The 27,601-nt window shown below is 42.7% G+C and overlaps 1 protein-coding gene across 6 annotated transcripts; it reads left to right on the top strand.

The window, feature by feature from the left end:
• Nucleotides 1-271: 271 nt before the first annotated feature.
• On the top strand, nucleotides 272-26,138 carry Asb8 (ankyrin repeat and SOCS box containing 8). Of its 6 annotated transcripts, none has more exons than XM_070039930.1 (4): nucleotides 272-402; nucleotides 20,611-20,774; nucleotides 22,458-22,562; nucleotides 24,328-26,138. In XM_070039930.1, exons 2-4 carry the CDS (start codon nucleotides 20,646-20,648, stop codon nucleotides 24,958-24,960), a joined length of 867 nt encoding a protein of 288 aa, XP_069896031.1. In that variant the 5' UTR covers nucleotides 272-402; nucleotides 20,611-20,645; the 3' UTR covers nucleotides 24,961-26,138. The 6 variants fall into 6 exon arrangements, with proteins under 6 accessions (XP_069896031.1, XP_069896021.1, XP_069896049.1 ...); XM_070039920.1 differs by having other exon boundaries at nucleotides 305-402; nucleotides 20,615-20,774; XM_070039948.1 differs by having other exon boundaries at nucleotides 305-419; nucleotides 20,615-20,774.
• The last annotated feature ends 1,463 nt before the right edge of the window (nucleotides 26,139-27,601 follow it).

Genomic DNA, 27,601 nt, shown 5'->3' with positions numbered 1-27,601 from the left:
GACTTCCTATTTCTTAACCAATAGTTCATGTGGAAGACTTTAATCTTGCCAGTTTTTCAGCCTTTAGGGAGGTCCTTACCTTCTACTTACAAAGAACGATCTTGTTTCCAGTGTAAAGCCTCCCATCTTTGACATCCCATAAATTTACATGAAACACAGCCCCTCATACAGCAGGAGCTGGGTTATGCCATCATACAAGGCCCTTTGCTACTACATTGTTGGGGATACCATTGTATGTCAAGGCTTTCAGCATCAGATTACATCATGTATGTGGCCATGCAGTCCCACAGAGAGTACAGGGGATCTGAGCCAAGAGGGAGGGGAAATTATTGGAGAAGCACCAAAGACCATGGGAAAAAGGTGCAGAGATCCAGGAGTGTGGCTGATCCGATCCAGTTCCAGGTCAGACATTTGAGAGGGTAGGTGGGAACTGGGGGAGTAAACCAGTACTAGAATTTGAAAACATTTAGGGAGGAGACATTTATGTGTTTCAGATATAGAATGATCCATTTCAGAGATTCTGTGTGAAAATCAGACAAAGGAAAATAAGACAGAGTTCTAGTGTGAAGAAAATAAGGAACATGAATGCAAAGAACAGAGCCCTCCAAGGCAGGCTGGGTTTCTGGGTTGAGTCCTCAGAATGCCAAGGCTTTGTTGGGTGATCCATTACCAAATAAAAGGAAGCTGATATCCTAGCCATGGTGCTGGAGTAGTCAGAGAAACTCCTCAGAGAAAGAGACAAAAAAACCCTACACCCTCCTCCACTTCTTGCTTATCCTCTGAGGATCACCAAGTTGAGTCTGTTCTTTCATCTTGTTCTTATTAACCCACTGGGAGAAGATAGCCCTTACTACATGGATACATGTCTCCATCAGTACATCTAGTCCCAAATAGCATATGCCCAGTATAATTATTATTCTGAAGAGACCTGGCCATTTTCCTCTGCTTGATATCTAGTTGCTTGTAGCCTCTATGTCAGATAGCTGGTGTAATTTTTGGACAACCAATTAATGAAGATGCTCACTTTATTCAAATTTAGAGCAGTCAGCTAAATCAAAGTACAGTTTACTGGAGCACCTTAGTCCAAGATCTCAGACAATATTTCCAAATATGGGGCTGGGAAGGTGGCTCAGTGGTAGAGCGCTTGCCTTGCATGCATGAGGCCCTGGGTTTGATTCCCCAGCACCACATAAGCAAAAAGAAAAAAAGCTGGAAGTGGCACTGTGGCTCAAGTGGTAGAGTGCTAGCCTTGAGCTGAAGAGCTGAGGGACAGCGCCCAGGCCCAGATATATATATATATATTTCCAAATATAAGCTCTGAAGATGTGCTTTCTTATGGCCCATCTCAGTAGGGTAACACATTCAAAAGAAACACATTCAGTAGTCAAAAGGAATCAAAAAGCAATTGTGTGCATATGTGAAAATGGAACCAGGTAACTTCAAGGTCTCACTATGAAGCTCAAGCTGGTCTTGAACTCTTGATTCTCCTGCCTCATTTCCTGCCTGGGTTGGTTTTGAACTGTGATCTCAAGTCTCAGCCTCTTAAATAGCTATGATTACAGGTGTGAGCCACCAGTGCCTGGCACAGAGCACTTTTGATTATAATAAAACTGAGGCCTTTTTGTTCCTTCCTTAAGCCCTTTCCTGCTTCTTTTCTAAAAGCAAATCAAAAACTCCATAATAACAAAATATATAAGAAAGAATATATGGAGATCAATCTTCCCAGTAGAGTAAAACCAAATCAAACCAAACAGGGATCAAAGAAACATTGTTCTGGGAATTGAGGTTAGTCTATGAATAGCCTAAGTGGGACAATTTCAGTAAATCCCTGTTTATCCACTACAATGTGGTTCAGCTCCCCAAGAAGCAGAGGGAAACTTGAAGTGTGAGGTTCACTGGTGATTGCTTAGACTGAGTGAATTCAACAGGACTAGATTTTCCTCAGAGGCTCATCTTGAGTGTTCATACGGCTCACCCATCACCATTATCACAACACGCCTCCAGTTGTTTCTTATCCGACTAAAATTCAATTTCCTCTTACCAAATGGCATTAGTGGCTGATGCCACTCAGCAGAAAAATTACTCTCAGCTAAGACTCCCCCTGTGTGATAGGCAATAATCTACCCACCATTTCACATAATTTATACTGATGCTTAAATTGTGATAAGGTCTGGGGGACATAAGGTCTCTCTCCTTCATGCTTGGGGGTTTTATTAATGTTTTGAGAAACACTCTCTTTGTAGAAAGGAGTGTGGAGAAAGGTGCTGGGAAAGGGAGATGGAGCACAGATATAATGTGATTGGAAACCTGAGGTTATAATTCAGGACTTAAACTCTAAGGAGGAAGCAGAAGTAATTGGCAGAGCTAGAGGGGACTTCTCGGTGGATTTTTAACTTTGAATGTAATAGTATTATTGTCACTTCCACTGTGAGAGCAAGATATAGGAAAGAAATGAGTGTTCGTGTCTCACACCTTTAATCCTAGCTACTCAGGAGGCTGAGATCTGAGAATCATGGTTCAAAGCCAACTGGGGCAGAAAAGTCCATGAGACTCTATCTCCCACTAATCAACAAAAAGCTGGAAATGGAGCTGTGGCTCAAGTAGCAGAACATCAGCCCTGAGGGGGAAAGCTAAGGGACAGCGCCAAGGCCCTGAGTAAGTTCATGACATTCTTATCTCCAATTAACCACCAAAAAGCTGGAAGTGGCTCTGTAGCACAAGTGGTAGAGCACTAGCCTTGAGCAACAAAAAGCTCAGGCACAGTGCCCAAGCCCTGAGTTCTAGTGCCAGGACTGGCACACAAAAAAAAAAAAAAAGGAAAAGAAAGAAAGGAGGGAGGGAAGAAAGGAAGGAAAGAAGGAAGGAAAGAAGGAAAGAAAGAAATCACTAAGCATCTCCCTAAGCATCTCTGTCCTAGTCCTCACTCTTATCCCAGTCATACCTACTGCATCCTAAAAATGACTACTACCTTAATTTTATAATAATAGTAATCACCTTACTTTTCTTTATAGTTTAATAGATCTATACATTTCTAAGCAGTTCAGTGTAACTGATTTAAAATATCATAGAGCCAGATCACAATAAGTGTTTAAAAAAAAAAACTTACATGAATGGACTTGCAATTTTTTCATCTTGTTTCTTTGGGGCATTATATTTGCAAAAGCCATCAGTGACATTGGGGTGTCTGTGGTTTGCTCATTTTCCTCATTCTACTGTATTGTATTGTGTGAGCATGCCACTTTGGGTTTTATCTGCATTCTACTGTTGCACAGTCATTTCTGTTGGTGAGATTCACTGTTGTTTTCCAATTTGGGCTATCATTAGCAACACTGCTATGAATGTTAACCATGAAATAGTACAATGAAGTGTAAGAGTTCTTTGCAGTTTGTTTTGTTCTTAGAATATATTCCACCGAGGAAAGATAAAGTCTGTGTTCAAAGCCATTGGAAGTTAGGAATGGTGGCGTATGCTTGTATCCCAGTTACTCTGGAGGCAGATACATAAATAGCAATTATGAGACCATTCCAGCTCAACAAATAAGCTGGTTATAGTGGTATATGCCTGTAACCCTATGTGTGTGTGTATGTGGGGGGGGAACATTATAAGTAGGATGGCAAAAGTATGAAACCCTATCCATAAAATCACTAATGCAAAAATGGGCTGGGGATGTGGCTCAAGTGGTAGAGTACTTGCCTACCAATCAGGATGCTCTAAGTTCAAGCCCCAGTACTAACAAAAAGGGGAAAAGGCCTTTTGAAATAAATGTTCTTGATAGTATTACCAGTTTCATATGTAATTATGTGTATTTATTTTATGTGTTTTCAATTTTAGGGATTGCTTTGTTCTTTACCTTTTCTTTATTTTTGCAAATTTTTGAAGATGTAAAACAATTACATGATTTTAGAGTCAAAAGTACATAAACAGAGATACACTCAAAGGCCTCAGCTGCCTGAGTAGCTAGGATTACATGTGTGAGCCACTGGTTGCCTGGCTTTCCATATTATCTTCTAACTGGTTCTTCCTTGTATCTATGAAACCTTCTAACTTCTGTTTGTGGTTTTCAAATCCTCAATCATCTTTTTGTTTACAGCAGTTTTACATTGCTTTCTTCCTTTTCTTTCTCTCCTTTCCCTTTCTTCTTCTTCTTCCTCCTCCTCCTCCTCCTTCTCCTTCTTCCTTCTTGCCTCATACTTCCAAGGCACACTTGAGCCATACTCCTAGACCTTTTTTGCTTTAGTTTTTAGGTAGGGCTACATTTGCCCAAGATGGTCTGGACTGTGATCCTCCTGTTTATACCTTCCACATGACCGGAATCACAGATGCACATCACTACATCACATCATTTTGTTGATCCTCCTGTTCTCTACCTCTCAGGCATCTAGGGTGGCAAGCATAAGTCATTGTGCCACATTGGCTAGCCTTTTCTACATATATTATCATGTCACCAATAATTCTCATAAAGCTAATTGTTTTCTCTTGTAAAAATGCCTTGGCAAATACTTCAAAGCTATGTTAAAAGTTGCAGTGATGGTGGCCATTTTTTTCTTGTTTCAGACATTAACAAGAATGCCTCCAGTGTTTTCCAATGAAAATAGTAAGCTCTTAGTAAATAAGATGCATTACAATATGAAAATATGCTCCCGTTCCTCTTCTAAAATTATTTTTAGTAGGAATACATCTTCAATTTTTCAAGGCTTTTTAGCATTTATGGACATAAAGACTTTTTAGTTATAGGAATATTCATTGAATTGACAAATTTCCTAACATTAAATCACCTTTGCACTCACAAAGTAATTTCCATTCACATAACACATTGGTTTTTTTGTTTGTTTGTTTGTTTGTTCTTGTGGTACTGGGGCATGAACTTAGGACCTTAAATTCTTGCTTAGCTTTTCCCCTCAAAATGGTACTCTGTCACCTGACCTACTCCTCCACTTCCTGCTTTTTGCTGATTAAATGGAGATAAGAATCTTTCAGATTTGTCCCCTCAGTAGATGAATGGATCAAGAAAATGTGGTATATATATACAATGGAATTCAATGCCTCCATCAGAAAGAATGACATTGCCCCATTTGTTAGGAAATGGAAAGGCGTGGAAAAAATTATATTAAGTGAAGTAAGCCAAGCCCAAAGAAACATAGGTCCCATGATTTCCCTTATTTGCAATATCTAGTATATGTCTGAGTCAAGCAGAAAAGGTCAGATAAGTTAATGTTAGGGAAATGAACCCTAATATATGTATTCAAATGTTTTTTTTCTTTTTTTTGGGGGGGGGTCCGGTTGTGGGGCCTGAACTCTGGGCCTGGGCCCTGTCCCTCACCTCTTCAGGTCAAGGCTAGTGCTCTACTACTTGAGTCACAGCACCACTTCCGGCTTTTTTCTTTTTGCTTATGTGGTGCTGAGGAATTGAACCCAGGACCTCATGCATGCAAGGCAAGTGCTCTGCCACTGAGCCACCTTCCCAGCCCCTGTTTCTTTTCTTTCATGTGATTGTTTCTAACACATTTATAAGATTATTTCTTTGTTGGTTTGTATGTCCCTCCCCCACAGTATAACCCCTGCTTTCACTGTATTTGATGTTGGTATAATTTGTGGAGGGGAAGTGGAAAAACAAATCGTTTAAATAGGGATACAGGTGGACCCATTGCAACAATGAGATGTACAAGTCGTTATTTTGAAAAAGAACTTCATAACTTTGGTGCAGGATGGGGGGGGGAGGGTGGATGGGATGGGAAGGGGAAACAAAGGAGGAGGCTACAAGGCTTGATAAGAAATGTACTCATTATCTTGCCCATGTATTTGTAACCCCTCTGTACAGTATTTTCACAATAAAAAAGTATTCTATTGTAAAAAAAAAAAAAAAAAAAGAATCTTTCAGATTTGTCTGCTAGGACTGGCTTTGAACTGTGATCCTCAGATCTCAGCGTCATGAGTAGCTAAGATTACAGATGTGAGCCACCAGTGCCCAGCCATATTGTGCTCTTTGATTCCATTTTCTAATATTTTATTTACTATTTTGTCCTAATATGTACAAAGGAGATTTATCTGGCTGGGTGCCAGTGGCTCCTGGCTGTAATTCTAGCTATTCAGGAGGCTGAGATCTGAGGATCTCAGTTCAAAGCCAGCCTGGGCAGGAAAGTCCATGAGACTCTGCAATTAACCACCAAAAAGCCAGAAGCAGAGGTGTGGCTCAAGTGGTAGAGCACTAGCCTTGAGCAAAAGAGCTCAGGGATCAGGCTCAGGCCCTGAATTCAAGACCCATGACTGACAAAAATAAAGTTTTCTCTGAACTCTTCAGGTTGTGCTAAGCGCCTCTTTTCTGGGCTTCTACTAGACAAAGTCCATTTATAAGTATATAGCTACATTATATTGAAACAGCCCACTAGTGGAACCATTATCCTCCACCAGTTATCCTTCTTGAAGATAAGGATTCTGTATTGTGTTTACTTTTGTTTTCCAGAGTTCAGTCCTAAGCATAGTTCCTGATACATACTAGAATCCCTGATAAATACTTAAACTAATCTTAACTCAGACTCCCCCCTCACATGCACACATGCACATGCACGTGCACACACACACACACGCACGCATGCATGCATGCATGCAAGTACACACATTATATCTAGGCCCTAACTTAGTAAATGGCTCCTTAATTCATCCAGAAGACCACAGTAGAAATGTAATTGTCCTTTCTGACCACTGTGCACCTCATCTCCAGCTTGTAATCATTACCAAGTCCTATCAGCTCTGACATGAAAATAGTTCAAATGCACCTACAGTGCTCCTTTTCTGTGGTCCCCATCTTAGTCTTAATCCCCATCATTTTTGGTTGGATCATGACTGTTGTTTTCCTAATGCTAATTCTTACCTTTCCCTCTCCGTACATATGGTCTTCTTTGGAAAGTCAAAATGACTCTTCAAAACTACAAGTGTGTGTTGGAGACATGGCTCAATGAAAGAAGCATCAGTTACAGAGTTCGAGTCCTGGTCTTGGGTAAAAAAAAAACAAACCAAGGCTGGGAAGGTGGCTCAGAGGTAGAGTACTTGCCTTGTATGCATGAGGTCCTGGCTTCGATTCCTCAGCACCACATAAGCAGAAAAAGCCTGAAGTGGTGCTGTGGCTCAAGTGTTAGAGTGCTAGCCTTGAGTTGAAGAGCTGAGGGACAGCACCCAGGCCCAGAGTTCAGGCCCATGACTGACAAATCAAAACAAAACAAACAAACAAACAGGTGTGATTATTCATTTACATGAGAGCTGTCAGTAAGTACTCATTCTCATACAAGTTCAGAATCCCGAGCATGTACCCCAAAGCCCTCCCTACCTTTCTAGCCTCAACTTGGGTTTCTTGTCTCCTTTCCATTCTAACCTCTTTCTCATCTTCCAACCTCCTAAGCTCTTTTCCTCTCAAGATTTTTGCAAACCCTGCTCCATTTGCTGGAAATCCAAATCCCTGCCCTCTCTCTATGCCTTCGGACTGGTTTTCCTGTCTTTCGAGAAAGCTTTTCTTGATCTTTTAGCCTAAATAAGGCCATTTGGTGAGTAGTCACATTACACTATATACTTTCTATCTTAGGCCATTCGGGATAGTATAACAAACTGAACAGCTGGGTGGTTTTACAACAATAGAAATTTCTCATAGATTTGCCATGTCCATTTAAGTGTCCAGTGCTTCTTGATCAGTGTCATCCCTTCCATCATCCAGTCTGGTCCTTCCCCACAGACTCATTTCACATACATATCCCACTTCCTTTATCATATATGTATATTGAGTATTCTATTCTCTGTTCATTTATTCATCCTCCTATTACCTTCTCTTTCACAACTCATTTCAGCTTCCTGATATTTATTTTGTTGACTTGTCTGTTAATTGCTTGAAAGGTTTGCTCCCTGGAGTTTCACTCCTGTGTTACTATACTTTCGGCAGTTAAATCATGTACCTAAGCATATGCCTCTACATGTATTTTTATGGGTGGCTGTATTTGGGGTCTAAGGTTGTTGTAAATCTCTACCAATGTCATACTACGTGGTAAAACAACAACAACAAACCGTTTCCTCTGAAATCAGGAACAAGACAAGGAATCCTGTTTATATCATTTTCAGTTGGATTGACAGCACAGTAACAGGATATCATAAGTACTGGATTGATGAATGGATGATCCAAATAGTCAATGAACCAATGAATGAACAAAGAATTCACTATTGAACTTTTGAATAAGTCTGAAGGAGCAAATGCTTTATTTCTCCGCTAGGAGGAGACATACTTCTACTAAAAATAGCTCCCGCAGCAAGAGACCTTAAAAATTTTAGATCAGCTCTGAGGACCCTGAAATAGATTGAAACAACCTGATCATTGCTTTGCTAATTAGGGCTCTACACATGGGTCAGAACCACCCAAAGCTACCAGACTAATGGATATATCATCCATTAATCCTCTTCTTTGCCCAATATTTAAAATTCTGCTCCTAAAGTTTATCTACTTCAATGAATGCCTATGTTTTTGGAAAAACAGTATCATATCTATATTATTTCAATATTACCATGAAGGTTATTATTTATAGTTGTATGTGTGTGTGTGTGCATGCACGCGCACGCATGCATGTGTGCATGCCAATTCTGGGGCTTGAACTCAGGGCCTGGGTGCTGTTCCTAAGCTATTAGGTTTTTCTTTTTGTTTTGTTTTGTTTTTGCTGGTCCTGGGGCTTGAACTCAGGGCATAGGCACTGTCCTTAAGCTTCTTTGTGCTCAAGTCACTCTACCACTTGGGCCACACCCCCACTTCATGCTTTTTCTGAATAGTTTATTGAAGATAAGGGTCTCACAGACTTTCTTGCCGGGGCTGGCTTTGAACTTTACTCCTCAGATCTCAGCCTCCTGAGTGGTTAGTATTACAAACATGAGCCACCAGCACCTGGCTTGTCCCTAAGCTTTTGTTGGTACTCAAAACTAGCACTCTATCACTTAAGCCACAGCTCTACTTCTAGCTTTCCTCCTCCTCCTCCACCTCCATTTTCTTTTTGGTGGCTAATTGGAAATAAGAGTCTCACATTCCTGCCTGAACTGTCTTAAAACCATGATACTTAGGGCTGGGAAGGTAGCTCAGTGGTAGATCGCTTGCCTTGCATGCATGAGGCCCTGGGTTCGATTCTTCAGCACCACATAAGCAGAAGAAAAAAAAAAGCTGGAAGTGGTGCTGTGGCTCAAGTGGTAGAGCTCTAGCCTTGAGCTGAAGAACTAAGGGACAGCACCCAGGCCCAGAGTTCAGGCCCCATGACCGGAGGGGGGCCCCCCCCTCAAAAAAAAAACAAAACCATGATACTTAGATCTCAGCTTCCTGAGTAGCTAGGTTTAAAGATGGGAGCAACTAGCACCTGGCCAATTGTTTATAGTTTTATTACATTTTTGTTTTTACCAAAATCTCACAGGCAATCTTTCTCCATGAAGATCCAAATATTTTTTAATTATTCTGATAGTGGAAAATACTGGGATTTTGTAAGACCAAAATTAATAAAATATAGATGAAAAGAGAGTTAAGGAAAAAGAAACAAGCAACAACCTAATTCACAAATTACCCAGAGCTGTGGGGAAAGTTAAAAGGAATAAGAAAAAAGAGTAATGTTTGAATATTGAGAGCACGTCTGCCTCGAGCAGTTTCTAAAAGTAAAAGAAGTCCTTGTTTGATCCCTTGGCATGCGGGGAGGCAGTCCCTGATGCACACTAATACTGTTCTGTTCCTGGCCAAGAAACTTTCTCCACTACAGGCTGAAGCATATGAAAAGTCTTCTGAGGTTTATATTAAATTTCCTTTGAACTTTCTTTTTATTTTTTTTCTTTCTTTTCTTCCTTCCTTTCTTCCTTCCTCCCTCCTCCCTCCCTTTCCCTCCTTCCCTCTCTCTCACCTTCCTTCCTTCCTTCCTTCCTTCCTTCCTTCCTTTCTTTCTTTCTTTCTTTCTTCCTTTCTTTCTTCCTTTCTTTCTTCCTTTCTTTCTTTCCGTCTCTCTCAATCTCAAGGGGCCTAGGTGTTGTCTCTTAGATTTTTCACTCAAGGCTGGTACTCTACTGCTAGAGACACGGCTTCACATCCAGCTTTCTTTTCTGTTTGTTTGTCATGGGGCTTGAACTCAGGGCCTGGATGCTGATCCTGAGCTTTTCTGTTCAACTCTAATGCTCTGCTACTTTGAGCCACAGCACCACTTCCAGCTATTATATTATTTCTAAGTATAAAGAATGTGTTGTGAGTGATAATCTTAAAAATCAAAGAAATTTAAAGTAAAAATATATATATACCATCAGTGAGGCAAAGCTATTTTTCCCCAACTAGTCAATGAGTCATATTTAGTTTTTTTTTCATCCTACTCTATTGTTTTGACTGATCTCTTCCCTCCTTTCAGCTTAGAGAGTATCAAACTTCCCATTAGTTCTTTTCCTGTGGTGATAAGAGCATCTATTTAGAAAGAATCTCTTCCTCATGCCAAGGTCACCTTTCTCTAGGAAGGAGATCAGAGAAACTTCACCAACATTGGACAGGTAGTTCCAGGACAAGGTGCTCTGTGATAGAAAATGTTTGATGAGTTTGGCCAAAGGCCAAAAACAGGCCACATGAAAGGTTTCATGTGACCGCTTAGAAGGTTACAGGGCAGAATTCCTCTCTTCCCACACACTGTCACGCTGAAAGATCCACTGGAAATTAGAAAATTATTCGAAGACAGCAGAAAAATGAGGGTTTTTAAAAAATCATTTCATTTCATATAAGGCGCAAAGGGCAAGATACCAGATCTGTGACCTTTACCAACCGAGTGTGGATTCTAATCCATGTTGAGCAGTGACTGCAGGAATCATGAACAACCACAACATCACTATCAAATTTCCAGCTCAAGTTCATGCAAGCTCTGAAAATAGTCAGCAGGAAAACAGACACACTGATTTTCCTGTCCATCAAGACCATCTAATGAATACTTCTTGAGTGTGGATCTGAAATTAGCAGAGAAGAAAGATTAATGACCTAAAAGTCTTATGGGAGACACAGCATGCAGGAAAAAGAAAGAAAAGAAGGAAAGGAAGAAAGAAAGAAAGAGAAGGAAGAAAAGAAAGAAAGGAAAGAAAGAAGAAAAAAGGAAAGAAAGGAAGGGAGGAAGGAAGAAAGGAAAGAAAGAGAAAAGAAAAAGAAGAAAGAAAGGAAAGGAAGAGAGAAAGGAAGGAAAGGAAAGAATGGAAGGGTGGAAGTAGGAAAGAAAGGAAAGGAAAGAAAGAGAGAGAGGAAGGAAGAAAGAAAGAAAGAGGAAGGAAGAAAGAAAAAGAGGAAAGAAAGAAGGAAGGAAGGAAAGAAAGAAAGGAAGGAAGGAAGGAAAGAAAAAATATAAGCAGGCAGTAAGCAAAAATCTCATGGCATTAATTGTAACCAAAATGTGAAAAAAAGAAATAACCAACTAAAATACATAATATAGTTGGAATCTAGTTATGGAATGCAGTATTCATGAGATGTGATCAAGATACATCTTTATTTCTTGGCTTTTACTATCTTTCTTTTTTTTTTTTTTTTTTTTTGGTCTGGTCGTGGGGCCTGAACTCTGGGCCAAGGTACTGTCCCTCAGCTCTTCAGCTCAAGGCTAGCACTCTACCATTTGAGCCACAGCACCACTTCTGGCTTTTGTTTTTTCTTTTTGCTTATGTGGTGCTGAGGAATTGAACCCAGGGCCTCAGGCATGCAAGGCAAGCGCTCTACCATTGAGCCACCTTCCCAGCCCTGTCTTTAATATTTTTTAATTGAGAAGAAAGGCATCATCTTACCTTTGGCCCCTGAGTGGAAAATAGGGAAGAATTTTGGGGTTTGGTTCACTCTTCAATCATTGACAAACCTTTAAGTAATAATTACTTTAAATCTTTTCTTTTTAAAAGGCAGTCTAAACCAGGCTGTCTAAGCCAGGCCCTGGTGCCCCACAAAAGTAATCCTAGCTACTCTGAAGTTTGAGATCTGAGGATCATGGTTCAAAGCCAGCCCTGCAGGAAAGTCCATCCAATTAGCCCCCAGAAAACAGGAAGTGGTATTGTGGCTCAAAGTGCTGGAATGCTAGCCTTGAGCAAAAAGAGCTCAAGGGCAGCTTCCAGGTCCTAATTTCAAGCCCTACTACCAACCACAGCAACAAAAAAAGGCAGTCTAGCTTTTGTAGTGTTAACGTTTCTCATCAAATACTTCAGTCTTCATTATAAGGTGTTGGTCATCCTAAGACTGCTCCCTCCTCTCCTCTTCCCCAAGGCCAATGGCTGGCTGCCTGCCCTCAGCTTTCTCCTCCACTTACCTCCTCCCCCACTAGCCAGCTGTCGTGCAGACTGATTATGTAAAATTAGGAGGAAGCTGGACAGCTGAGAGAACCGGGTAATTCCTTGGAAGAATCACTCTGAATTTGGCAAATGGTCAAAGGTGGCTTTTTTTCTTTAAAGAGGGCTTTAAAATTTTGCTGGAGATTCCATCATCAGAGATTTCTTATGTGAGTAGAATATCCATGGCCTAGATACATGCAAGTGACAAAGAGTAGATCCTAGGATTCTGAATTCTTCTCTAGCTTCAGGTCACTTGGTCCTCCACACCTCTAGGTAGCCCTTTAGACTAGACCAAAGGCAACCTTATGTTTGTCTATCTGCCTTCTATGTGAACTGCATTGGTATCCAGGGAAACAAGGACCAATGGATTCATTGACCCCGATGATCTGGGAACTAAAGCAGATACCATCTCTGTGGCTACAGCCATCCTTAGTTTACAGACAAGAGTTAGTGCAATTGTCCACCTTACAGCTAACTACAAGTAACAATTTTCAAGCTCTCTTATCCCAAGGAAGTTCTTCTTTAGGCTTGAGGGAAAAAAAAAATAGCTGAGAAGACAATGGGCACTCAATAGTGTTAGGTTTCTAAAAAGAGGTAACCAAAGCCGGGCGCTAGTGGCTCACGCCTGTAATCCTAGCTACTCAGGAGGCTGAGATCTGAGGATCGCGGTTCAAAGCCAGCCCGAGCAGAAGAGACCGTGAGACTCCTATCTCCAATAAACCACCAGAAAACCGGAAGTGGCGCTGTAGCTCAAGTGGTAGAGCCCTCGCCTTGAGCTGAGGAGCTGAGGGACAGCTCCCAGGCCCAGAGTTCAAGCCCCACAACTGACAAAAAAAAAAAAAAAAGAGGTAACCAAAAATACTGGGAATATCTGTACTAACCTTACCTGAATACCACGTGCGTGCTGGTGCTGTTCTTACTCGGCTACCTCTTTTTAAAAACCTAACAAATAGCACATGCAAGTTTTTTCCCTATGAAAAACTCTTCATGGGCTGGGAAGGTGGCTCAGTGGTAGAGTGCTTGCCTTGTATGCATGAGGCTCTGGGTTTGATTCCTCAGCACCACATAAGCAAAAAGAAAAAAAGCCGGAAGTGGCACTGTGGCTCAAGTGGTAGAGCACTAGCCTTGAGCTGAAGAGCTGAGGGACAACGCCCAGGCCCAGAGTTCAGGCCCCATGACCCTCCCCCCCCCAAAAAAAAGAACTAAATCTCTCTCTTTCCCTTATGCATCTAGGCACAGAACCTGAAAAAAAAAGTGGGGGTGTTTAATAAGTGTTTGGTGAATAGATGGATCTGAAAACACCTTTTGATGTGCAATGGTCTCTTGAAGACACTTGAAAATGACCATATGGCTACTCTATTATTTTTGTTTTTGTGGGTCTTTGGGCTTGAACTCTGGGCTTGGGCACTGTCCCTGAGCTTCTTTTGCTCAAGGCTAGTGCTCTACCACTTGAGACACAGCACCAGTCATCTTTTTCTTAGTTGTTTATTGGAGACAAGAGTCTCATTGACTTTCCTGCCTGGACTGGCTTCAAACTGTGATCCTCAAATCTCAGCCTCCTCATTGGCAAGGATTAAAGGTGTGAACCAGCATGGCTACTCTATTTTTATCACCTGCTAGTTTACCTCAATCATTCTGTAATGCAGATTTCTTCCTATGATTCAGGTACCTTAGCATTTATCAGTCAAGAAATTTGAGAATGAGACAATACTGTAGAAAATATCTTTTTCTTTTTTCATGGAAGAAATTGATAAATGGTTAAGTCTTCTAACAAATTTCTACCAGGCACAATGCACAAGTGTTAGCAAAACACTGAATTTCATACGGAGGGTAGATGCCATCCTTTGTTTTGCTGGATGTACAGTAGATTCTCAGACCAGTAAACCTCCAGAGATCTATCAATCACAGGATTGCCCTTAGCCCTTCATCCACAGAGCTGTCCACACAGCCTTTGGTCCAGAGTTTGGAAAAGATAGCTTTCAGCCTTAATATGGCGTCTTTTAAAAACAATTTTTTTAAAGTGTGAACATAGCCAGTACCAGTGCATTTCATCTATAATCCTTGCCACTAAGGAGGCTGAGATCTGAAGGATCTCATTTCAAAGCCAGTTCAGGTAGAAAGACTATGAAGATGCCATCTCCAATCAACTAGCAAAAAGCTGGGCTGGAAGGGTGGATTGAGTGCCAGTTTGTGAGCAAGAAAGCCAAGTGATGGGATGAGACTCAGAATTCAAGTCCTGTGTTGGGAAGGGGAAGAAGCCAACATTTGCAATTTGGGAGAATTTGCTTTTTAAAAAAGAAAAATAGAATCTAGGTTTCGGCTTCTTTTGAGAAATGGGACAATTTCATCTGCCATTTCTGTAATGGCAGATGGTAAAGAAAACTTTGCTGCATGGCAAAAATCTCTGAATTTGAAATTCAGAGGATGCACGCATTCCTGAGCCTCCCAAACTTTAAATTCACCATCCCTTCACTGATGTACATGGACTAATGCACTCTCCTTTCATTTTTACTGGTTAGACTAGTTGCTTAGAAGAAGCAATAAGGAGTAAGATCTGGAACATCATCATCATCATCAGCAGCAGCAGCATCATTATTATTATTATTATTATTATTATTATTATTATTATTATTATTGTGCTAGTACTGGAACCTTGAACTCAGGGCCTGGGTGTTGTTCCCTTAGCTTTTTCGCACAAGGCTGGTTTTCTACCACTTGAGCCATAGGTCCATCTCTGGGTTTTTTGGTAGTTAGTTGGAGATAAAGAGTCCCACAATCTTTCCTGCCTGGATTGGCTTCAAAGCTCAATATTCAGATCTCAGGCTACAGGTGACAGCCACTGGTGCCTGGTCAATTTAGGCGCTCTCATTAAACAGAATGCAGGGTAGATCACAGCACTTATAAGCAGTCTGCCTGTGTGGGTTGCTTGATGCTTTTCATGAATTACCATGTGTTGCTGACTTTGAAATGCTTGGGCATGGAAAGATGTCAGGTTCTCTGTGTGTGGGAAGGGTTATGGTCATTTGGAATATTGCATCTTTTGGGAGGTTGACTTTATGTTGAAAAGAGGATAGAGCTGGGCATGGTGGTGACACCTACACTCTTACCACTGAAGAGGAGAAAATTGCTGGATCTGGGCCACCCTGATGTACGAAGAGAGACAAGAAAAGAAGGAGGGAAAGAGGACAGAAGGAAAAAAGAAGAGTGGCAATATCCATAACAAATCGGTGGAGCACAGACCAGTTGAATAATGCCAGATGTTTGATTACTAAAGACACTCGTCATTAACTCTTTTTTTTTTTTTTTTGGGTCTGGTCATGGGGCCTGAACTCTGGGCCTGGGTGCTGTTCCTCAGCTCTTCAGCTCAAGGCTAGCGCTCTACCACTTGAGCCACAGCGCCACTTCCGGCTTTTTTTTTCTGCTTATATGGTGCTGAGGAATCGAACCCAGGGCCTCTGGCATGCAAGGCAAGCGCTCTACCACTGAGCCGCCTTCCCAGCCCTGGTCATTAACTCTTTATTCTCCTAAGCAACTAAACCATTGTGAATTTAGTGGACAAAAGCAATCTTGGGTCAGTGAATTTGGGAATAATGTGGGAGGAGATGTGCAAGCCCGATCTCAGCAAAGGACAGTGTGATGGCTCCACTGTCGGAATGGTCCCTATAGGCAAGGCCATACAAAAACAGGCCAGGGTTGGGTACGTGTGGCTCACACCTGTAATCCTTGCTGAGAAGTAATCCTCCTGAGAAGGAGGCTGAGAGCTCAGGATTGCAGTTCGAAGCCAGCTCTGGCAGTTAAATCCAGGACACGCTTATCTCCAATTAAATGCCAAAATGCAGAAGTAGAGCTGTGGCAGTGGCGTGCTAGCCTTGACAGACAGACAGACAGACAGACAGACACACACACACACACACACACACACACACACACACACACACACACACACAGAGGCCAGGATTGGTGAGCTTCTAGGGCCGTGGCCGAACATTGCACCCATGCCCAAAGCCATGCCAAAGCAACCTGCAGCTGTTCGCAAGCCTGCGCAAGGCAGGGCCGGGGTCTCCGGCGCTGCTCAGTGCGCAAGCGCAGATCCTACCCGCTCTTCCCGCGCTGTAAGCCCGGCCTCCCGCGGCCCACAGCTTGTGCTTCCGGGTCACGTCTTGACAGCGGCTTTCCCAGCTCAACGTCACCCTGCTGTTCGGTGAGTGCGGGCCTTGGCGGGACGGTCTGCAGGCCGGTCCCCCCCCCCCCCTGCACCGCGCCCACCCATGTCCCCTCCGCCCTCTTGAGGTCCGCGAGCCTCCAGGCTGGGGGGAAGGGGAGGATCGGGGCGGGGGTGGGGTGGGGGTAGGCCGGCGCCTCGGCCCAGGCGCAGCTCCTGCCCGGGTCCGTGCCGCACGCCTGCCGGGACGGCGGGAGAGATGCCGCCGCGCGTCCCGGCTCTGCGCGCCCTCCGCTCCGCTGGGCTCCGCGGGCCTCCGCGGGCCTCCGCCCCGCGGCGCCGCCTAGGCTCTCCCCGAGGGCCGAAGGGGAAGCTGCAGGCCGCCTCCCGCTCGTCCACTGTTCACCTGGCTTTGAGGGTCTCCATAGAAAAGCAAAGAATCAAAAGCCAGCTGCCAGTGGCTCACGCCTGTAATCCTAGCTCCCCAGGAGGCTGAGATCTGAGGATCTCGGTTCAAAGCCAGCCTGGACAGGAAAGAGAGAGAGAGAGAGAGAGTCTTCTCTCCCATGAACCACCAGAAAGACCGAAGCGGAGCTGTGGCTCAAACGGTAGCCCGCTAGCCTTGAGCACACCACCAGCTCAGGGACAGCGCCCAGGCCCCGAGTTCAAGCCCCAGTAGGCACAAACATAAATAAACGAATAAATAACCCTTTGGTGTTTGCTCTGCATTCTAGAAATGGGGAGTGAGGGGGGCTTTCAGCCCTTACCAAGGAAAGGACTCCCTAAGGGTCAAACCGTGTACTAGCTAACATCTAGAGAGAAGGTAGGGTTAGACTACTCTTGGACTCTTCCTGACAGTGAATATTGTCAGTCTGCTCTGAAGTTTCGTTGTTTTACCTGGGGCTTTGAGATAGCAAAGGACTCATTGGCCATCCTCTTAAGTTGAGAGTCCAAGAGCATCCTGAAAAAAAAAAAAAACCAACGAGAGTAGGGTGTGGATTCATCAGATTATCATGGGACAGAAATTTTTGGGAGAACCACTCCAGTCCATGCCTCCAGCTTTAGGCTCTGTCCTTTGCTCCCTTCCTTGGAATCCCGACTCATTTCTACCCTCCCCCCCCACTTTTATTTGCTGCAAAGAAGGATAAGCTACAGACTCTTGTCTTTGAGGAGTTGGGTGTGAATATGCATATTCCTATACATCTGTATACCTATTATTAGGAGGGGGTGCTGGGGTTTAAAACCACAGCCTTACAGGTGCTTAGCATGTGCTCTTTTCCTGAACTGAATATATGGCTGTGTGTATATATATATGGCTATAAATATGTAATATATATATTGTATATGGGGGGGTGGAATCCTGGGGCCTGAACTTTTTTGCCCAAGGCTAGTACTTTACCACCTGAGCCACAGTTCTACTTCTAGGTTTTTTGGTTTTTTTTTGGTACTTCAGTGGAGCTGAGAGTCTCATGGACTTTCCTGTCTGGGCTAGCTTTGAGCCACAATCCTCAGGTCTCACGCTTTTGAGTAGCTAGGATTACAGGTGTGAGCCACTGCCTGGCTGTGTTTTTTTTATTGATATATTTTATGTTTGTTTTGTTTTTTGGGTCCAGTCGTGGGGTCTGAACTCAGGGCCTGGGCACTGTCCCTCAGCAATTCAGCTCAAGGCTAGCACTCTACCACTTGAGCCACAGTGCTACTACCGGCTTTTTTCTTTTTGCTTATATGGTGCTGAGGAATCGAACCCAGGGCCTCATGCATACAAGGCAAGCACTCTACTACTGAGCCACCTTCCTAGCCCTATTGATATATTTTAAACAGATACAAATGGCTACTGATTAGCACAAAAAAGAAACTAGTAGACTTTATAAAACATTGTACAATGTGTGAAGGGATAGATTTCAAAAATGATGTTATAAAATGGCCAAAATAATACACATAATATGCCTAATTGTTGCAAATCTCACACTTATTAGGAACTAATGTGATAAGCTTTACATTGGTTCAACAAATATTGAGAACCTACCATGTGCCAGGAACTACAGGGAGAAAAAATAAATGTCACTATCTTCATTCCTAAGGAACTTGTATTTTAATAAGAGCCCAGATTTTTAATTTTATTTATTTATTTATTTTAATTGCCTGTCTTGTGGCTTGAACTCAGGGTCTGGGCATTGTCCTTGGGCTTCTTTTGCTCAAGGCTAGCCCTCTACCACTTGAGCCACAGTGCCACCTCCAGCTTTTTCTGTTTATGTGGCACTAAAAAATTGAACCCAGGGTTTCATGCATGTTAAGCAAGAACTTAACCACATTCCCAACCCCGAGAGCCCAGGTTTTTACACCTAAAGAGTTGGTACACTGTAATAAGATATACAGGCAGGCGTGAGCCACCTGCATCCAGCTATTTACAGTTTTGATAGGTACAGTTTCATTAAAAATGTACCATTGTAATTGGCTACAATTTTACATGTTCCCTAGCATATCTTATTGTCAAAATATAATTGATGTATCCTACAGCTTCCATCATAGTTTCAACATTAGTCTGCTGCAATATATTTCTCAGCTGTCATGAATAGCCAATTTAAATTTTTAATGAATTTTAAATCTACTTGTTTTTCTACAACTGGAACATGTTTTACTGGTGTGAACTTTGATTTGTTTTTCAGATTTTATATATAGATGACTCCAAAGTATAGATTTTATTCTTTTTTTTTTTTTTTTTTTTTTTTGTCGGTCGTGGGGCTTGAACTCTGGGCCTGGGCGCTGTCCCTCAGCTCTTCAGCTCAAGGCGAGCGCTCTACCACTTGAGCTACAGCGCCACTTCCGGTTTTCTGGTGGTTTATTGGAGATAGGAGTCTCATGGTCTCTCCTGCCTGGGCTGGCTTTGAACCACGATCCTCAGATCTCAGCCTCCTGAGTAGCTAGGATTACAGGCGTGAGCCACCAGCGCCCGGCTAGATTTTATTCTTTTTAAATTTTATATTATCTCACATATTTCCCTTTTTTCTCCTTGACTGACGCATTTAAAAACATATCATAGGTGCCTTGCCATTATTAAGACAGATGTATTTATGCCATAGCCTGCTTCCTCTTCTCACAAGCAGCAATCACTTCCATACTCTTTAGTCAGCCAACCACCAGTACTTGTTGTTGTTTTTTTTGGGGGTGGGGGTCCGGTCGTGGGGCCTGAACTCTGGGCCTGGGCGCTGTCCCTCAGCTCTTCAGCTCAAGGCTAGCACTCTACCACTTGAGCCACAGCACCACTTCTGGCTTTTTTCTTTTTGCTTATGTGGTGCTGAGGAATCGAACCCAGGGTATCAAGCATGCAAGGCAAGCGCTCTACCACTGAGCCACCTTCCCAGCCCATGTACTTGTTAAGTATCTGTATTTTGGGAGATTCTGTGGTTGGCCTTACTTACCTGGGCAAAATAATAAAGAACAAAGTCCTTGCCTTCTAGTTGATTACAGTGTAGATGGAGACACACTATGTACACAGCTATACTGCCAGGTAATGTGTATCACATACATGTGGATGCTGTTAATAAGTAACAGAAGTTCTAAAGAGGAAAACAATGTTTATGGAATCTTCAAGCCTTCAAAAATATTTCCATTTTACTAGTCTTGGTTGCAAACCCAAAGAATTTCACGGAAATCTTAGCATTGAACTTCTAGGGAAGTCTTGTGCGCCTAGAGAGTAGAATAGAGGGCTACATGCAGGTTTACTCAGGCCTCGAGCAACCTTATGATAATGAAAGGTGGTATTAATGAACCACTGAAGCCGGGCGCTGGTGGCTCACGCCTGTAATCCTAGCTACTCAGGAGGCTGAGATCTGAGGATCGCGGTTCAAAGCCAGCCCAGGCAGGAGAGACCGTGAGACTCCTATCTCCAATAAACCACCAGAAAACCGGAAGTGGCGCTGTAGCTCAAGTGGTAGAGCGCTCGCCTTGAGCTGAAGAACTGAGGGACAGCACTCAGGCCCAGAGTTCAGGCCCCACGACCGACCAAAAAAAAAAAGAACCACTGATCTCCTTGACATGTGCTTTTAGTGGTGGGAAACCTCAGAAAACACTTACCCCTAAGGACAGGCGTGCTCAGTGATATTTTGTATATGCCTAAAACTTTTTTGTTTCAGGCAGTTTGGAGCATGTAAACACAATCTGAGCCTTGATGAGTTCCAGTATGTGGTATATTATGCAGAGCATTCAGAGCAAATACTCTCTCTCAGAACGCTTGATCCGAACAATTGCTGCCATCCGTTCCTTCCCACATGATAACGTAGAGGACCTCATTAGAGGGGTAAGTGTGCTGCTGCTTATGCAATTGCTCTGTGAAGAGGTGGGAGGGGAACATTTCTGGTCAATCGGAAGAGATTACAGGCTTGCAACTTGGAAATAGATCACAAGAAGTTCTTCCAGTCTTTTACGTGACTTTTTTTTTTTTTTTTGGGTCTGGTCGTGGGGCCTGAACTCTGGGCCTGGGTGCTGTCCCTCAGCTCTTCAGCTCAAGGCTAGCGCTCTACCACTTGAGCCACAGTACCACTTCCGGCTTTTTTTTCTTTTTGCTTGTGTGGTGCTGAGGAATCGAACCCAGGGTCTCAGGCATGCAAGGCAAGCGCTCTACCACAGAGCCAACTTCCCAGCCTCTTCCAGTCTTTTAAAATGTATTCAGTTGATATTAAAATATATTTCCCTCGATATTTTATTTTGCTCACTTTTTTTGTGTGTATTGTGAAATATGTTGTAGATAACCCTAGCTTCATGCTCTTGCTAAAAAAACACAAAACAAAAAAGCTCTGAATATGGTACACAAGGAAGCTATCAAGCTCTCCATCTTCCATACATGTTTTGCTAAGAGTGGTCGGAAATGAGAAAAATAGAGGTGTTTTCAAATCTTTATAAGCTTTTCTCCACATCTAGATTACAGTGATTACTTGGAGAGATGACAAGGTTACTTCCCTTCTATCTTAACAGCTGCCAGTTCTAGATCTGCTTAGTAACTAAAATACTTTGATCTGATATATCCCTAACCACTTCTGTTCAATGGTTACATGACTGAAATACTAGATGGTAGTTGATTACCTATTTTGTATGTTTTTCCCTAAGCTAGAACAGCCTTTTAAACAACTGTAGGATCCTCCTTTATAGCCTGCGGTGGGGTAATGGCTTCCAAGTTATGCTGCACAGCTGCAGAAGGAAGGTCTTAGCTTGTTCCCGTTAAAAATGGGATCAAGAAGACTCAGCAGTAGGAACTTTGTCAGTTCTAATTCTAGCTCTGCTGCTGAGTCACTCAATGACTTTGGTCTGACTGGCATCTCCATCACCTTCATCAGATTAGGAATTGAAACACCAGATTTGGACTATGTGGCAGAGCATGCCAGGACTGAGGGGCTACCTTAAAAGGGTTTATAAGGAAATATGTAGATGGCCATACTGTTAGTAAGGGTCATTCGTTGAATGGCAAAAAGAATGTGCCGGGTCTGGCCTCAGTCTGGCATTATCACACTTTGTTTTCAGAGCAGGGTGTCTATAGAAAGCAGAGGCTGGTCCAGCTCTTTTGCCTATGATAAAGGATTCCCTCAGCATTTACACATAAGGTTATGTCCTCAGAATGCCCAAGAGGGGTGTTGGAGGCATGGCTCAATTGGTAGAGCGCTAGCCAATGAGCAAAAGTGTCAGGTTCCAAGTTTGAATTCTGATCGTGAACCTCAAAACTTAAAGAAAACAAAAACCAAAGAAAAGAATGTCCAAGTGGTCATTTTAGCATACTACCTTGTGGTGAAATGTAATCACTTGATCTGAGGAACTGACAGTGTTTTCCTTCCTCTTTTGTGTAAGTCCTTGTTTTGGACATGGACATTACAATATTGTTTACCTAGTAGAAATGGAAACTAGGAACCAGTAGTTTGTGTATACTATTCTGAGTCTTATGCGACTGTGTGAGCCAGAGCTGATCACAGACTGAATTTCCTCTTTGCCACAGGGAGCAGATGTGAACTGTACCCACGGCACCCTGAAGCCCCTTCACTGCGCCTGTATGGTGTCAGATGCTGACTGTGTGGAGTTACTCCTGGAAAAAGGAGCTGAGGTAACTACTGTTTTCAACACTTTGCTATTATTGACTTGCTAGAATTTGAGTTTCATCATTTCTTTGAATTTCTCCTCCTATCCTCCAGATTGACCTTCTAATTGATACTCGTCATCGGCATAGCCAATATTAAGGAAAAGTCTAACCGTGAATCCCTAAAGTGATCCTACAGACTTCATTCCTTTGCCTTTCTTTCTTCTTCATTTAAGCTGTCTCCCAGAAGGAGTTTTATCTCTTTCTTCCCAGCTCATTTCCTAAGGGCTGTTTATATTTCCACTGAATCATCTTTGCTTAGGGACTGTCAGGTGCTGGAAGCAGAGACCCTTCAACTCTGGTTAAATCTAAACCACTAGAGACCACCTATCACACAGAATTTAATGAGGCAATCCCTTCCTTGGGATTGGGCTACTTGTATTTTTTTTGTTGTTGTTCACCAATTGTTTTTAGTTCATCTGCTCTTGCTTTCCTTCTAATGTATCTTAAGACAAAAACCAAAAATTAATTTTTGAAAGTCGATCCTTGGCATTGGCATGAAGCAGCATTGTGTAATAAATGGCTGAAAGAAAAGACTCTGGAGCCAGACTTTATGGTTTAAGATTCCACCTCAGTAACTTCCTGTGGTGTTACCTTAAAAAAAAACCCTTAAATTCTTCCTTGCCTCACCTTCCCCATCTATAAAAAGGGAATGATCATGGTATCTTATGCCATAAGGTTATAAAGTGTGGAAAATCAGTATGGGGTATTTGCTAAGTAAGTACATATTAATTTATTCAACTAGCACTCTTGATTATTTGTGAACAGTCTTGAGGATGTATATGCTGAGATATTAATTTGAATCAGGATGAAGCCTGTATGCAGTTCCAAACACACTGGACAGTAAACCTGAGATAGAACCCCTCATCCTGTGTCTATCAAGTCCAGCTGTTCTCTAACTTGCCATTAGCAATTCCAACTCCCAGGATTAAACTTCTTTGTGAGTGGCCTGAGTGAAAACCAATTATACCGTGAAGTGATCAAAGTGAAAATATCCAGGGGGAAAATGAAGCTTAGCCAAACTAAAAAGTTAAACTTACTTAAATGGTTTAATTTTTATCTCATTTTATGAGAGGAGATATGCCGTTTATTAAACTTGAGAATTTGAAAAAAAATGATACACACTTGAAAAGCTGCCTTTTCAAGTATTGGAAGATTTGTGCTCTTCCCTCCACATGCTTTTCATCTCTTATGAACTCACTGCATGTTTTGCAAAGAGCTTAATGTCACATTTCGAGTGCTCTATAGGATTAGAGAACATAGCAAAACTATTCAGGCTGAGCTTTGACCTCTTTATTCATTCTGGTTTCCATTAGCTACATGATACAAAAAGAGTCAGGACAACAAGCAGTTCTCCAGAGGGATTTCCTGCAAACAAAGCAGTGTTAAGGACTCTAACGTCACTTTCCCTTGCCTTATTCTATATTCTCTGGTAGAGAGTCTAGTGAATAGAGACATGAACATTACAGCAAAACCCTAAATAAGGCCAGGCCAGCTAGTTAATGCACAGAATAGTGTCAATTATCCTGGGATAGTTCCTTTTAGATTTGCACCTAAGCTCCTGTCATACCTCCATCTTGATCACTTAAGGCCCCCTGGGAATTGTTTGTTGAACCTCTTGCTCAGAACACTGCACAGTAAAAGTAATGGGTAAATATATGGAGGATTCTTCGCTGCACTTCTTTCTTTCAGTTGTCTGTCCACTGTAATATAGTTCGTCCCCCTTTTACAGGTGAATGCCCTGGATGGTTACAACCGAACAGCACTGCACTATGCAGCAGAGAAAGATGAGGCGTGTGTGGAGGTCCTGTTAGAGTATGGTGCAAATCCCAATGCTCTGGATGGCAACCGAGACACCCCACTTCACTGGGCAGCCTTTAAGAACAATGCTGAGTGCGTGCGGGCTCTCCTGGAGAGTGGGGCTTCTGTCAATGCCCTGGATTACAACAATGATACACCACTCAGCTGGGCTGCTATGAAGGGGAATCTTGAAAGTGTCAGCATCCTTCTTGATTATGGTGCAGAGGTCAAGGTCATCAACCTAAAAGGCCAGACACCCATCTCCCGCCTAGTCGCTCTGCTAGTCAGGGGACTTGGAACAGAGAAAGAGGACTCCTGCTTTGAGCTCCTCCACAGAGCTGTTGGACACTTTGAATTAAGGAAAAACGGCACCATGCCACGAGAGGTGGCCAAAGACCAACAGCTATGTGAAAAACTGACTGTTCTCTGCTCCGCCCCAGGAACACTAAAAACACTGTCTCGCTATGCTGTGCGCCACAGCCTGGGCCTCCAGTATCTACCAGATGCAGTGAAAGGCCTTCCACTGCCAGCTTCTTTGAAAGAATACCTGCTACTTGTAGAATAGCCTGGAGATCCCTGAACCATCACACAGGCAACTCTGGGTGAGGTTTTCCCTGCAATACTATCTCTCAATCATGGAACACAGAAAAGAACTTGTTCCTGTTATGTGGTTTAAACATTTCAAAGCAACATGTCACAGCAGTAACTTCCACATAACCTCCCCTCCCCACGCTAAGCAACCAAACCTCCCCAAAAAACCCACAAAAATGCGTCACTTTTCTTTGCTTGTTTATTGCTTACTTGGCGTTTTATACTGCAAAAGAAGAGGTCTCCCCAGCACCTGCCCCTTTAGGGAGAGTCAACCATGCAACTAAAATTTCTCTAGGAAGATGGCAAGTAAGGTGTGTGTGTGATTTTCCTTTGGGGATAGGATTTAATAGTACAGAAGAATCCTAGAAAGCTTTTTAGTTGATTTGTGAAAAAGATTTAAGAAAAATCACAGTTCCAGCTAAGCAACAATTGGCATGCTGGGATGAAGGTACTCCTGCCTGCAAGGGTATCATAGATTGTGAATTGAGCATTTGGAAGGGACTGTCCTCTTACCCAAGGAAACAACAGGCTTTGCCTCTCTTCATAAATGTGCCCAGGGATTATTTCAGATACCTTGCTGTTCCCACACTGAGGAGAGAGCAGGTTCGAAGCAATCCTAAGAAGTCCTGAAAGTCCTGAACTATTTTGATGTGGTTCTTTCACTGATGAGCTGAGGAGGCGTTTCCTGTGCTTTCGACAAAGGTGTCTTTGCCTTAGTCAGGAGAATGAGATGGGATGCTTAAACCCCCCGGGGTCTTCTCCATTCTCTGTAGAAAGCTTGCTCTACTAAGAGATAGCGTTTATTGTATTGGAATCTTTGCCTTTCATTGTTCTTTGGAAGTGGAGTTGAGGGAATGGGGAAAGAACATAAAAGAGCTACTTTGGAGATGGACCTCCTGCCCAAAAAAGATCAGATTCAGTGAACAATAACTTATCTACAATACTCTTGCTTTTCATGTTCTGAAATTAGATCAAGTTAAATTTTTTTGTAAATGGTCTGTATGCATATTTGAAAATCCATTTTCAAAAACTGGTTGGGAATTACAAAATGGAGTTTGTTACCAGCTAACTTGAAAATGTTTTCCTTTGTCCTTTTGCTGTTAATGGAGCTTTTTGTTTTTTGCCCATTAAAAGAAGAAATAAATAGTTCTAGAGGCAAGTTTGATCATTTCTGTTTGTGCATTTCTCCACTTCCTCCTCCTCCCATTTATAAAAAGTTATTTACTACCTGGTTTTTCAGTCTATCTTTCTAGCCCAACCTTTCCCATCATGATTGTGGGCATAGGGTGGTAGAGAGCTTGGGCACTGTGTTTAAAAAGCTTCCCCTTTATATCTGCCCTTACTCTGAGTTTAGAATTATTGCCACAGCTCAGTGGTAGAGTACTTACTAAGGTATAAGGCCCTGGGCTTGAATCCCCCGCATCTAAATCGGTTTGAAGCCAGCTCAAAAAGCCTGGCAGGAAAGTCCATGATGCTCTTTTTTTTTTTTTTTTTTTTTTTTTTGGTCGGTCATGGGGCTTGAACTCTGGGCCTGGGCACGGTCCCTCAGCTCTCCAGCTCAAGGGGAGCACTCTACCACTTGAGCTACAGCGCCACTTCTGGTTTTCTGGTGGTTTATTGGAGATAGGAGTCTCACGGTCTCTCCTGCCCGGGCTGGCTTTGAACCGAGATCCTCAGATCTCAGCCTTCTGAGTAGCTAGGATTAAGGCCTGAGCCACCAGCGCCCAGCGATGCTCTTATCTCTAATTAATCACCAAAAAGTCAGAAGTGGAGCTATGGCTGAAGTAGTAGACTTACAACTTTTAAGCTCAGGGGGGCTGGGAAGGTGGCTCAGTGGTAGAGTGCTTGCCTTGCATGCATGAGGCCCTGGGTTCGATTCCCCAGCACCACATAAGCAAAAAGAAAAAAAGCCGGAAGTGGCCCTGTGGCTCAAGTGGTAGAGTGCTAGCCTTGAGCTGAAGAGCTGAGGGACAGCGCCCAGGCCCAGAGTTCAGGCCCTACGACTGGACCCAAAAAAAAACAAAACAAAAAAACCAACAACAACAACAAAAAAACAACTTTAAGCTCAGAGACAGTATTCAAGTCTTGAGTGCAAGCCCTAGGACTGGCAAGTGCACACGCATGTGTGCGCGCGCACACACACACACACACACACACACACACACTACCTGCACATTAAATCACCAAGGAAACTAAAAACATTGGTGCCAAGATTTCACCTAATACCAATTGTTGAGAATTTCTTGTGGGTAGGCCTGGGCTATTAAGTTCCTTCAAATGTTCCTAGGTGTGGTCAGGAATGAGATCCTAGCTATCAGGTACCTAGGGAAATTTTCAACATACTAAGGCCCAAACCAATTTAGTTTAAAACCTAATACTAATTGTTTAGAATTTCTTGGGGGAGGGTTGGCTTATTAAGTTCCCTTCAGATTTTTCTAAGGGGTAGCAAAGAATGAGCTCCTAGTTATTAATTACAGGCATGTAGAGAAATTGTGTGTGTGTGTGCTGGTACTGTGGCTTGAACTCAGGGACTGGACATTGTTCTTTAGCTTTTTTGTTCAAGGTTGGCACTTTACCACTTGAGTTACAGCTCTACTTCCAGCTTTATCTTTGGT

The sequence above is a fragment of the Dipodomys merriami genome, unplaced genomic scaffold (assembly GCF_024711535.1).
Source record: "Dipodomys merriami isolate MVZ:Mamm:240054 unplaced genomic scaffold, mDipMer1.0.p SCAF_10, whole genome shotgun sequence".
In the NCBI taxonomy this organism is placed as follows: Eukaryota; Metazoa; Chordata; class Mammalia; order Rodentia; family Heteromyidae; genus Dipodomys; species Dipodomys merriami.
The sequence above is the reverse complement of the archived record's forward strand: the minus strand, read 5'-3'. Positions and strand labels throughout refer to the sequence as shown.